Source organism: Piliocolobus tephrosceles, chromosome 11 (genome assembly GCF_002776525.5).
Source record: "Piliocolobus tephrosceles isolate RC106 chromosome 11, ASM277652v3, whole genome shotgun sequence".
Classification (NCBI taxonomy): Eukaryota; Metazoa; Chordata; class Mammalia; order Primates; family Cercopithecidae; genus Piliocolobus; species Piliocolobus tephrosceles.
The window spans coordinates 109,031,766-109,045,585 of record NC_045444.1 but is presented as its reverse complement, the minus strand read 5'-3'; the positions used below and the strand labels follow the sequence as shown (position 1 = coordinate 109,045,585).

At 42.7% G+C, this 13,820-nt stretch overlaps 1 protein-coding gene across 1 annotated transcript in view; it reads right to left on the bottom strand.

The window, feature by feature from the left end:
* Positions 1–11,631: 11,631 nt before the first annotated feature.
* The window catches only part of SGPP2 (sphingosine-1-phosphate phosphatase 2), a 139,865-nt gene continuing 137,676 nt past the window's right edge, over positions 11,632–13,820 (bottom strand). The window contains exon 5 of the mRNA XM_023222188.1: positions 11,632–12,352. Coding sequence (XP_023077956.1) covers positions 11,801–12,352 — 552 coding nt within the window. The 3' untranslated portion in view covers positions 11,632–11,800. The remainder of the gene's footprint in view (positions 12,353–13,820) is intronic.

Genomic DNA, 13,820 nt, shown 5'->3' with positions numbered 1-13,820 from the left:
CAGTCAGTTATAAAATCATGATTTTAAATACTTAATTGAGCTACTAGTTTCTCTCTTATAGGGAGATATTAGGCCTCTCTTTTTCTGAAGCTAAGCTTCAGCCAATCCTCCTTATTTTATATCCCAGTTTCCTTTCTTACTTCAATCTAGAATTCTCCATTAGGTACCATCTCTGGAAAAAAGCTGGGTCTAATGTTTGAGACAAGTTCCCAGGTACTATTGAAGTAATAAGAAATATGATAAAATATAATACTTTAGAGTCCCAGTAGAAATAGCTAACAAAGACCAGGCACACTGTGGCTCATGCCTGTAATCCTAGCACTTTGGGAGACTGAGGTGGGCAGATCACTTGAGGCCAATAGTTCGAGATCAGCCTCACCAACATGACAAAACGCCATTTCTACTAAAAATATAAAAATTAGCCAGGCATGGTAGTGTGGGCCTGCAGTCCCAACTACTTGGGAGGCTGAATCAGGAAAATCTCTTGAACCGGGAGGTGGATGTTGCAGTGAACCGAGATTGTGCCACTGCCCTCCAGCCTGGGTGACAGAGTGAGATTCTGTCTACAAAAAAAAAAAAAAAAAAAAATATATATATATATATATATCTAACAAAGATAGTGAAATAAGAATTATGTTTATGGATCTTTTGCTGAATCTACTACTAGGAGAAAACCCAACTGTATTACAACCTTGAATTGGGGCAGTAGTGTCTAACTTGCAAGATTTGTGAATACACAGACTTCCATCTGACCCTTCACAGCTCTGTTGTAAGCAGATCCTTACAACATTTTAAAAATGAAATATGCCCTCTAAAAATAATGCGTGCCAAAAGGACTTGTATCCAGCATGCATAAGGATTTCTTAAAACTTAAAAATAAAACAACCGTTTTTTAAAAATGTGCAAGAGTTGAACAAACGTTTCCCCAAAGAAGATATATGAATGGCCAACGAGCACTTGAAAAGATCCTCAACTTCATTAGTCATCAGGGAAATGCAAATAAAATCCACAATGATAAACTGCATACCCATTAAAATGGCTAAAATTTAAGACTCATAAATCAAATATTGCTGAGACTGGAGCAAGTGCAACTTTTCATGCACTGCTGGTGAGTTAGAAAATAGCGTGGCAGTCTCCTGAAACATACACCTACCATCTAGCCATTCTATTCCTAGGTTTACCCATATGGCCAAAGATTTTTATGCAAGTGTTCACAGTGTTCCTTACAGTAGTTACAAATTGCAGTATATCCATACTATGGAATACTTCTCAGCAATAAGAAGGAATGAACTACTGATCCTCAGAACAACATGAATGAATTTCAAAAGAGTATGCTAAGTGAAAGCAAGAGACACAAAAGACTCTTTAATTCTATTTACATAAGAGTCTAAAAAAGTCCAAAGCAGGTTGGTTGGCAGGAGCTCAGGAAAGAGAACTGACTGCAGTGGGTTAAGAGGAAACTTTTTGGGGTGATAGAAATTTTATCTTAATTGACGTGGTACATGTACTTCAGGTGAAGGTTATACCTTCGTAAAGCTAGGAGAAAAAATGTAATGTAACATGTAGTATTTTACTAATTTTAACTACGTAACACCAACTGATAAATTCCTAGAGAAATAGCCTGAACTGTAGAATTGGCAGTTCTGTTCAAGATGGCTCACTGGTCCACAACTATTAATTATATATTCTCTCTTAGTTTCAGGTTCGCTGTAGTTAAAATCATGGCTTAGGGATCATCATAGGATAGCCATTGTTGAAGTAGGTGGAACCATTTATTCTGTCAGCAGCTACCCACCTGGATATTTTTGGGGGTGGCCAAAATTACTTGTAATGAAAAACCCGCTAATGCCTAATTGTATATAATTGTATATCCCAGCATGAAAGGGGAAAGATCAACTCCATGCATCATGCAGATGTTTCTGCCCTTGGAAGCAGGAAATGGTAGGAAGAAAAACAGCGTCCGCCGCGTTGGAAGAAGCGAACCTTCAGCTCATGAGTCGAGGCTCTGCAGCCAGATCATCTTATACTTGTCCCTGGTGAAGCATTTGAACTGGAGCCAGGGCAGTCTGTGAGTACTGCCAAAAGCCTTTATTACAGAAGATGCATACCTTCTTAGTAAAAACTGGGAGCTGTAGTATTAAAGTGAAAATTAAATGGAATTGATTTTTGTTCTAGCTTAGAAAGAACTTAAATTCTACCACTACAGCCTGACAGTCCTGCAGTGCTCTTCTGGTTTTTGTTTGTTTTTTTTAGACGGAGTCGTGCTTTGTCACCCAGGCTGGAGTGCAGTGGGGCGATCTTGGCTCACTGCAGCCTCCACCTCCTGGTGGAGGTGTTCTCCTGCCTCAGCTTCCCGAGTAGCTGGGACTACAGGCATGCACCACCATGCCTGGATAATGTTTGTATTTTTAGTAGAGACAGGGTTTCACCATGTTGACTAGGCTGGTCTCGAACTTCTGACTTTAGGCGATCTGCCCACCAGTGCCTCCCAAAGTGCTGGGATTACAGGTGCCTGGCCTGCTCTTCTGTTTTTATTTTTGAATTGATTTTTTTTCACATTTTAATTTTTTTGGTTTAATAATGATATGAGAGTAGGAATTCTCCCTGATGTGTAGGGTGAAAACAGTTGAGTTTCAGAGAGATCAATAACTTACTTAGAAGTCACATAGCCAATAAATGAGTTTGAGACACTATATAAGAGTGACTTGGAGTCTACAGCCCACTCACTAATTTGCATTATTTATTTATGCAAAAGTAAATAATGGGACTTTCTACACTTAATATAAAAATAATGGAAAACAAAAAGTTAAAACTTGTTAAGTCCAATACTTTAAAAAACCTGTTTGAACTATGGTCTTCCTGAGCTAATCTACCTTTCTTCCTTCTATTCCCTAAAGTAACTAATCACTGTTAACAATTTAGCCTGTATTGTTTCCTTAGTTTGGACATTTTCCTTGATTTGTACAGTCAGCCACACACACCTGCTCCCATTTTTTGGGGGGTCATGCTCTACATACTGGTTTGCAACAAGTTTTGTTTTTTATTTTACATCTCTCTCATGACATTTCACTTAGTATGTCCCATTTTTTCAGGTCAGTGCCTATAGACCTATCTCATTCTTTTAAATGAGGTAATATTCTATTGTACAGATGTCCATAATAGTTCAATTATTCCCCTGTTGGTGGACATTCAGTCGTTTCCAACTGTTTGAAATTATAAACACTGCTTCAACGAACCCCCCATCCTGCAAAATAGCACGGCTTAGGGCCCCAAGGAAAACCAGTCCTAATAGGTGCAAGACTGTATAAATATTCACTTTTGACAGACACATTCAGAGATGCATAGAGTTCATTAGATATTTCTTTGATGTGACATTTGTACTTGAACAATACATTATTCCAGTACCTTACATCTTAGATGTAGGAGTCGCTAGGTCAAAGGATGTGTTTTGAATGTAAAACATGTTGAATGACTGTTCTCACATTTTAAACAGGAGTAATCTACTACAAACTAGCCAGCCTAACCACTGCCCCTGCTCTCAGCAATGATGGGCTCATCAGCTTGGTGAGAGAGAACATTGCTCACAATCTTGCTTCTCAATCTTAATCTGTTTGTGCTTGATGTTTTGTGTAACATCACTAACCCTAATACTTGAGTATTGACTTTGGCCCTTCTGTCCATTTTATCCAAAAGCAGAAAGATAGCCTTCAAGGGACACCATTGCCTTAAGCAGAATATGCTATCCAACTTCTGGCTTGTAATGTTATTAGGGCCTTGAATAACTTTTATATTATTGTGGACTGAATGTATCCCCACAAATTCATGTTGACCCTCTGACCTCCAGTGTGATGGTCTTTGGAGATGAGGCCTTTGGCAGGTGATTAGAGCTAGATGAGGTCATGAGAGGGGGGCCCTCATGACCAGCTCAGTGGCCTGATAAGAAACATCAGAGAGCTTGCCCTGTTTCTCTGCCTACCTGGCACACACATACAGGAGAGGTGACGTGACCACACAGCAACCTGGTGGCCACTGGCAAGCTAGAAGAGGGATCAGAATGAAACCTATTTTGCTGGCACCTTGATCTTGGACTTCCAGCCTCCAGAACTGTGAGAAATAAAATTCTTTCATTGAAACCACCCAACCTGAAGTCTTTTGTTGTGACAGTCCCAGCAAACTAGAACACATTATTGAAAACTTGCATTCAAAAAGTAGAGAGTGACATGCATGATAAAATTCAAGGCAGCAGTACACCTCTGGGACAGTCTGCAACAGTTCCCTAATCTGCCTGTATCCATGAGTGCAGATAGGAGTGAAGCTTCCTGGGCTTCCAGTCTGCGGCGTCTCTGTTACATGGAAACCTGATGGGTGCCACTGCGAGTGGGGCCAATTATGCACAGTGCCCACTAAACACAGATCATTTTAGCCTTCCTAATTAGCCACTAATAAAAAGACACTGAAGTATCCTGAAGATGAAAGAGAGATTTCCACCGTGCCTCAATACAAACCCCAGTCCGGGCCTCCGCGTGACAGGTGTTGTGCCTAGTGTTTTGCACAAGTCATCTCAGAGTCCTGACCAGAGCCCACGTAGGGAACACGACCTGCTTGGATAAAAGAAGAGCCGCCAAACAACTGTGCTTGACAAATGGGCCAGGCAGCAAGAAGGGCAACGCAGACGCAAAGCGGTTTGAGTCTCCACGATGTCTACTTCATGTTCAGGTATTCTCTGCTTTGACTTTCTAGTAGGCAGAAAGGATGACTATGAATATTGTAGCTAGACTGTGAGTTGAATAAATATCTCCAACAAAGGGTCTAATTGAATTATGTCTGACCAAACCCTGTAGATTTTTTTTCTTCCGATGTGACTAATGGAGTGTGCTGAGAATATACTCAAGGTCCACACTCAAGCTTTTCATTCTTCATATGTAAGGTTTGGCCTTCCTTGTTTCTGTTGAAGAAAGGCAGGAAAGAGGCATGAATCTCCATGAGAAAACATTTGAAGACTGGGTACGGTGGCTCATGCCTGTAATCCCAGCACTTTGGGAGGCTGAGGTAGGCAGATCTCTAAAGCCCAGGAGTTAGTGAAAAGCCTGGGCAACATAGCAAAACTCCATCTCTACCCACCCACCCCCCCAAATACATATATATATATATAAAACAAAAATTAGTTAGGCATGGTGATATGTGCCTGTAGCTGCCATGTGAGCCAGGATTGCACCACACAGCACTCCAGCCTGGGTGACACAGTGAGACCCTGTCTCAAAAAAAAAGAAAACATTTGGGGAAGAATCCATCACGTGAGGAATGCTGGTAAGGCTATGAGAGAGAGCTCTGCATACACCACTGGAATCAGAGACTTGGAGACATGAAGTAAATCTGGCCTTCTAGGTGGAAAGGTGAAGATGTGGAGAAAATGTGCCTGGTTGATATCAAACCTGATAGCAAAAGAAATGTTCTGCTTTCCACGTGTCACAGCTTTTTGTCAGGAATAAAATATGCCTGTCCCTACAATAACCAACTGCTTAGGGCTGACAGGAAACCAGCTGTGACACACAGAGTAAACAGTCACATTTGTTGCTGGAAAGGTACTGAGGAAAAGCCACAGTGGAGACAGGTGGGATTAATTAGAGATTTGTTGGCGTGAGTCTTGGGCAGAACATTTAAACAAGGAGCACTTGGGTGACACTGGGGCAGATGAGACAAGATAGCCAGACAGAGATGCCCCTTAAGCAAATCATGTGGGTGAGATGACTTGTGCAAAACACTAGGCACAACACCTGTCACGCGGAGGCCCAGACTGGAGTTTGTATTGAGACATCGTGGAAATCTGTCTTTGATCTTCAGGATACTTCAGCATCTTTTTATTGGTGGCCAGTTAGGAAGGCTAAAATGGTCTGTGTTTAGTGAGCACTGTGCATAACTGGCTCCACTTACAGTGGTACCCATCAGGTTTCCACGTGACAGAGACACTGCAGACTGGAAGCCCACGAGGCTTCACTCCTATCTGCACTCATGGATACAGGTAGATTACAAGACTCTTGCAGGCATGGGCATTAAGGCAGCACCCAATGGTCACCCTGGCTCACCCCCAATGATCTGAGGCCATCTTTGTGTGTATCAAAGACGAACTGACATTTGAACACCTGCACTGGGCAGAATCTGGCTTGCCATAGAGAGAGTGTTGAGTGTATGCGTTGAAGCATTACAGAGGAACTCCTAGCTACATCCTTACTTTTCTTGTTTGTTTTTGCATGCCTTATAGACAGGTATGGAAAAAGAATTATTAGTTTTGGTTTTGTATGGCTCCCTGTCTCATGTGGCTACAGTTTTAAGAATTTAACGTTCTCTTCATGGCCCACATTTAACTCTGATTCTTCTTAATGTGCATTCTGTAAATATCCAAGTCTGTACTACAGGTGTGTCTCATTTTAAGAAAAAAAATGGATGCATGGTGTGCAGAGTCACCTATTAAAGTCTTATGTTCACAGAAATGAAGAATCAAAATTTTAACTTGAATTTTAATGGCAAACCCATATGTGCAGTTAAAATTCAAGTTAAAAAAATTCAAAACACAAGCAGCTTTGAGGAAAACATCTCTTGTCTCAAATGAGATAGGTGTATATTGCTGTTCCACTTGGCTCCTAGGTAGCCTCTTACTAGAGGATGAGGGCTTCATTTACAATCATTAAATAAAGACTTGGAGCATTTTGAAGTTCCCTGAAGAGTCAGGATCATGGTAAAATATTTTTAAAATGGAAGTTTCACATGACTAGTTCAGGGAACTGAGCAAAGAGGACTGAGGAAGGGAGTGGGCATGAAGGACACAGAAGGAAGTCCCAGCTGTTGGTCATGTCCACCAAGAGAGGAACAAGAAGGACGGGAATGACGCTGTGCATGCAGAGATGGCAGAGGGGGAAGGTGCTCGGGCTGACTGGTGAGTACAGTTAACCCTTGAACAAGATGGGTTGAACTGTACACGTTCAGTGGTATATGGATTTTCTCCTGCCTCTGCCACCCCCAACACAGTAAGAACAACCCTTCCTCTCCCCTCTCCCTCCTCCTCCTCAGCCTTCTCAACATGAAGATGATGAGGATGAAGACCTTCGTGATGATCCTCTTCCACTTAATGAAGGGTAAATGTATTTTCCTTATGATCTTCTTAACATTTTCTTTTCTCTAGTTTACTTTATTGTAAGAATGCAATATGAAATGCCTATAACATATGAGATATGTGGTAATCTACTGATTGTGCCATCAGAAAGGCTTCCCATTTACAGCAGACTCTTAGTCGTTAAGTTTTGGGGGAGTCGTAAGTTATATGCATTTTTACTACACAGGAGGTTGGCACACCTGAGCTCCGAGTTGTTCAGGGGGCAACTGTATTTCAATGAGGAGTGATGAAAGGAGTCTGTGAAGTTACCTCTGGACGTCACCCCCTCTGGGAGGGGCTTCTTACACTTCTCGTTCATGTGGTTTGATTTCGGAGTGTCACAGCCCTGTGCTCATCCTTTATTTCACCACCACCACTGTTAGTCTTACAATCACCAACATGGTTTGGTTTTTTCTTGTAAGAGCGGGAGGTGTTTGGGAAGTGCCTCAGGCAAGCTGTTCTGTAGCCATGGAGTACCATCTCCTACCTACTTCCTGTCACATTCCCTGTGCAAACCCCATCTGTTCTCTAAACCTCGCTCATGCAGTCTCCCCCTCCTCCCAGTTCCCATGTCGTCATTTTCTCTTCCCTACAGCCTTAACCATTTGGCTCTTGAATTGTAATTCTCTGCCTCTGTGTCTTCTCTGTCCTGCGAAAACTGCACAGGATAGGTTGGAGCATTACATCTCCTACGTCCTGCTCGAAGTACAAATAGAGTCCCAGGTCCGCCCTTGCAAATAAGGGGCAGTGTCAACTGTATGTACCATCGCAGATAGCAAATTTGGGATGCTTAAAGGCAGAGCAGATCATTGCAGTGATAGGCTGTGAATTTGAATTACAGTTGTGTTTATTTGGTTCAGCTGATAGAGAACTCATCTCTAAAAACCTTTTACTTAACTAGCAAAACTTACAATTTACCTTTCAAAACATAGTGACCTTTAACTCCATATAAAGTAAAAGGAGGTTGTTTAGTATCATGGAGTAGAGGAGGGGCTTTAAGGATGCCAACATGCCACTTCTTTCCTGTTACCACACCTGTGGGCCCTCCGTGGCTCGCCAACATTTGCACATGATTGGAGTATGATAAAAACAGAGAATTATGTAGCCTGCCTCTTATTTGTGTCCCCTTTTCAACTCAGGTCCAATGAACTCAGAGAAAAAGGTCTACGTTAAGAAAAAAATCCAAGGAAACAACACTGGCTTTTAAAGCATTTAATAAGTCAAAATCAAATAAAAGTGATTTTAAAAAGAATAAATTTACATACGGTACATAAGCAAGACAGCTGAAGGTTTCTAAAATAGAAATCTGGTGCATATGGCCTGAAAACACCACGTGCTTTGATTACACTCAGGAAGCATGAGTTGCCTATTTGGGTGAGAAAATCCCATGTTACAGTGAGATCACTGGGCATGTTTTAGAGTAATTCCAGCCACTGCCATGTAAGTGTTTTTAATGCAGGGGTGCCTTCTACATTTTCATCTTCTGAATATATTGTGACGGTGCAGGTTTGAGCAAAACTGGCATGAAATGAGAGCTGTTTTAGATGAAGATTGCAAGATGGATGGCTTGGCCCACAGTGGCAGTGGGTTGGGGGTGGAATGTGGACAATTAGGATAAAGGCATGTCATTCTGTCTGACTCCTGGAGGGGCAGATAATCCTGGGGGCTTTGGTGTCACAGTTCCCAAAAGCAAGTTTGGCCAGACCGTAGGCTTACATTGTGATGAACTTGCCTTTTAAATTAATCTTCAAGACGCCAGATCAAGAGAGGGACCGTGGACCTAGACTGAAGCCAGACCAGTAGGGGGCGCTCCTTCCCCAGAGAGAAACTCCAAATGTCTTAAAGGAGCTGAACCATACCCTTTGAAGGGGCATGCAATGGTGGAGAGTGAGAGAGGATTTAACAGAGCAAAGTGCTGTGTGAGAAATGAATGGAAGAGGGCTAGCAAGGCAAGAGTGTGAATCAGGTAATGCCTTTTTTTTCCCCGATCAAGTTTTTTCTGATTCTACACCACAGAGCAGGAGTGCCCAAAAACTGAGGTTGGCATCACCAATATATACTTTTCATTCTCGATTTGCAGTAATCAGATACTTAAAAAGTGACCAACCTATGACAAACCGTTGACTCATTCTTTAATGTGCTGTGGCTGATATATTCAGCCTCAACCCAAATTAGGTAAGGACAGCCTTAAATGTATCAGTATAGCTGACCAGCCTTCCTATTGTTGGGACTTAAAAATAGAGACAGCAGTAAAAATTATGTATATGATATATATGTCATATATATGAGATGCCAGCACCCACTGCTGTGACAATTATCACAATCCCTCTTTTTAAAAGATACACGTGGGAAAAGCTGATCCTTTTGTCAGTTGGCTTCAGACAAGTCAACCACAATTATTTTGTGTAAATGTCCAGTGTTGCGAACTCTGGCTGGGCAGCCGTGTGGATGGAAATACAGAAAAGTGCCTCATCCAGCTGACAGCCACTGCTCTGCAGGGGCAGATGCAGGCTGGGAGTACCTGCAAGCTAAGGCCCTTCCCCTGAGTTGTGCTGCAAATACTGGGCAGAATTTGATGTAAAAGTAGTCAAATGGCAGGTCATCTTGATCTTTGCCTTCTAACTATAATAAATGTGAGAAGAATTTTAAGTAAAAACAGGATGTTTTGCTAAAAATTATTAAGAAATTGGAACGCTAAGTTATATACTAAATATCACAACTGTAAGGCTGTAGAACATATTTGAAATAAAGAAAAATGTGATTTTTCAGTTTTAACACGTTAAGAGCCTCTGTAACTTTTAAGGACGCTAATTTTTTCTGAGTATGCACATGGTGATGATATGTTGGGTTGGTAAAGCACTGGCTTCAGTCCTACAGGCACTACACCTCAATGGATATTTTGTTAACTATAGTTACGCTAACTTTAAAAACAGTTCTTGATACCCGTTCCTTATTCTTAGGAACTGAAGAGGAGGGAACTCTAGTGTTTGCATAATCATCGCCTCCCCATGTTAAGAGGACTCACCCTAGTAGACTTAATGGGCTTTGTATTTGGTTGGCTTTTTTTCCCTAGAGACACTAAAGTTGTTCTTGCATTCATTACCCTTAAAATTGCCAAGAGATAAGAGGTGGGAAGACAAAAAGGGAGCCTGATTCTATTCAGTAGATGAGAAAATAGATTTACAGAAGATAACTGTGAAATTGGAGGAGTAATGTCAGGGAGGCCTTGTCAGGACCAGGCAATGTCAAGGAAGCCGCCTTTGTCAGGCTCCAGAAAGGACTGAGTTCATCTCTTCTTCTACGGATCCACTTTCCTAGGCAGATGCCAGTGCCTTCCAGGTTTGTACGAAAGCAAAACACTGCTGACAATGGGCAGAGGGCCTGTCCCAAACCACTAGGAAGCAGGAAAGGGTGAGAATCTCAGTGAATCCCAGATGTATCCACCTGTGCTGAAGGCTAACCCCCCAACCTGTTTGGTGAGGTGCGAGCAGCCAGTTTGTTTCGTGGGTCGGAAGAGTGTATTAATGGTACCTGGAATCCTGCAAAATCCATGGAAACAAGGAAGAGCAGATCCCTATTTCAGCACGAACACCAGGCCTCATAAGGAAAGCAGGCTTTTCCCCATGACCTCACAGCTCTGCCTCCGCCTTTCATCTCTTCACAGTGAGCTTTCTTTTTTTTTTTTTTTTTTTTTTGAGACGGAGTCTGGCTCTGTCCCCCTGGCTGGAGGGCAGTGGTGCAATCTTGCAACAGTGACCTTTCTTTCACAGTGGTCTTACCACCCAACCAGTAAGTCTAATTTGATCATAACAAGGAGGAGGCTGGGCACAGTGGCTCATGCCTATAATCCCAGCACTTTGGGAGGCTGAGGTGGGTGGATCGCTTAAGCCCAGGAGTTTGAGACATGCCTGGGCAACATGGCGAAACGCTGTCTCTACAAAAATTAGCTGGGCATGGTGGTCCATGCTTATATTCCCAGCTACTCAGGAGGCTGAGGCAGGAGGATCGCTTGAGCCCGGGAGGCAGAGTTTGCAGTGAGCTGAGATTGTGCCACTGTACTACAGCCTGGAAAACAGCAAGATCCTGCCTTAAACAAAACAAAACAAAAGACACCAAGTAAACAATAAGGAAGTCACCCTGTCCAAGAAATGCACTTTTATATGGTACCACCCCTTCTGGACCAAGGTTCCTATTTTGGAAATAAGACACCATGCTAGGCAAGGTTGTAATGGAAAAGAAAGGCTCTATCTCCAGCCTCCCAGATCACCCCATCTCTGTTGGCTCTCCTGAACCCAGTGGTGCTCATAGCTATTACTAAGCCAGGCTACAATTTCTGCCAGCCCATGACTAGGTCCAAAGTCCATGCAACAGAAAGAGGAGCAGGGGCCACGGTGGGGGTGTTCCTTTAAAGATCTAGATTATGGATTTCAGCCTGGGTTCAACTGTAGCATAACCATTACAGACTAATGACCACTATGAGATAGTTTTTCCTTTCACACAGAAGCAGCATTTATCTGTTAGTAGCAAGACAGCTGTATACTTCTTTTTTTTTTTTTTGGTTAAAGAAAAATAAGTTGTCAAGATTTGCCTACCAATAACTTTCCTATGTCTTGGCTGTCATGTCCAGTGGGCTAGTTTCCAACTGTTTGAGACTCAGGGTAATCCCAGAAACCTGTGCAGCATTGGCACAAAGGTTGTAGCGCAGATGCCAACAGATGTGTAGGTAACAAACTTGTAAGGCACTTCAATCTCCAGTCTCCGCCTGGCCTCCTTGTTCCTGGTGACCACCTTGAACCATGAGTATAGCACTTGCAGCGAGAGGTTTTGTACAAGCTGACGAACCAAGAGGATCAACACAATTCCCACTGCAAATTTGGTCAGACCCAAAACGAACATGTAGGTGGTGAGCGGTGGGATGTTCTGAATGACAGGGAGAGGTTCAGCCGGCTGGGATACAAGCTGGAAGAAATGGTTGATCCAGAATCCTATGGTCACTCCAGCCCCAGCAGCCAGAATGGTGGTGGTGTCCGCCCGGGTGGGGCTGTAGTAATCAGAAACAGGGTAATTGTAACACAGGAAGAATGGCACAACTATGACACACACGGGGAAGAGGGGGCTGGCTGAGTCCAGGCGGTCAATGAAGGTCCAGGCAGGGTAGGTGAGGACGATGAGGAGTGCGGTGATCAGGACGCCACCCAGCACATCCTTTGGGAAGGAGAGAAAAGAACAGTGTGAACCAAGGAGTGTTTCCTTGTATACAGGTATAATTTGAGTCAAATATGGCTAATTTGATATTTAAAACACAATTTTTGCATTGTTTTATTTTACAGTACATGTTCAAAGAAAGTGTAAAGTTGTAAAAATTTGAAGTGAAAATGGGAAAAAATGCTCCCAGCAACCATATTACTCAAGTTACGTATCTTCTTTCACCTTTTTTACCTTTTGGAATAAATTCTGTATTTGTTTTCTTAATGAATAACTGTAATCTCATTGTCCTTCAAACTTATATAAATCTAGTATTTTGACACTTGTATCACAAATACTGTCACCATCTTCACAGAGGTGTCACCATCCCTTCTTGGCAGGTGGGGGTTGGGCTGCAGGCTGGCTGAAGGGGGAAGCTCGCGGCTGGGGGAGCCAAATGTACAAAGCAAGCACATCATTGTTATGTAGAGGACATGTTCCTTTGGGTTGGTTTGAGGAGACATTTGGATGTGGTAGCACCAAAATTCTTCTGCGTCAGCCTTGGCACTACTACCCTGCCTTCAGAGACAGGATTTCAAACAGTGTACATACAATTTCATTGAGCGGTTGTACCATGCTTTATTTAATTAATCCCATGCTTTAGAACAGTAGCTTTTTTGCTTCCATTGCCTCCTCCCTTCCTTTCCTGCTTAAAATATCTTTAACTCCTTGATGTCCCACATGTCCCTTTCTTTAGTCTTCTCTTTGCACAATATAATTAGTCGATTTTTAGTTTCAATACCTAGAGTTAAGCACTTTCCCTAAGTTTGCATGTTTCCATATATTCTTTTTTTCCTATATGTATAATAGAATTCTAAGGCTTGGTCTTGCTTTTTCTAATAACTTCATTATTTATTTCTCTTGCTTAGTGTCTAATACAATGACATCTCATTCGGATAAACAATGGGTGAGAATTAGATCTTAGAAATAATCACTAAGGCAACAGCAAGTTTCACAGATTAGTGGGTACCCATCCATCTATCCTTCATACAGTGGCCATGTATGAGCACCTACTGTTTGCTAAGCACAATGCTAAAGGATCCAGGTGAACCAAACACACACCATCCAACCTGCCCTGGACCTCACGGTCTGGTCAAGAGACAGGGAGTTACCATTACTTCAGAGGGAAAGAGGCTGACTAGGGATCTTGATGGTCCCTGGGGGCTGGAGAGGAGAGCGTGAACACAGGCAGGAGCCACTTCACACAGGGCCCTAAAGTCCAACCCATGCCATGAGTACTACATTCTGGGAGCAGCCTGAGGCCCTGAAGTAGCTCTCACTGGGTAGCAACATGACTGGGTTTTCACTTATAAAGATTGTCTGACTGCAGTGGGGAGGGTGGACAGGGGCAGGGAGGAGTCAGGGTGGATGTGGGAGAACTAAGGGTGGATAGGGAAGGAGTGACGGTGAAGGGAGAGGAGTGAGGGGG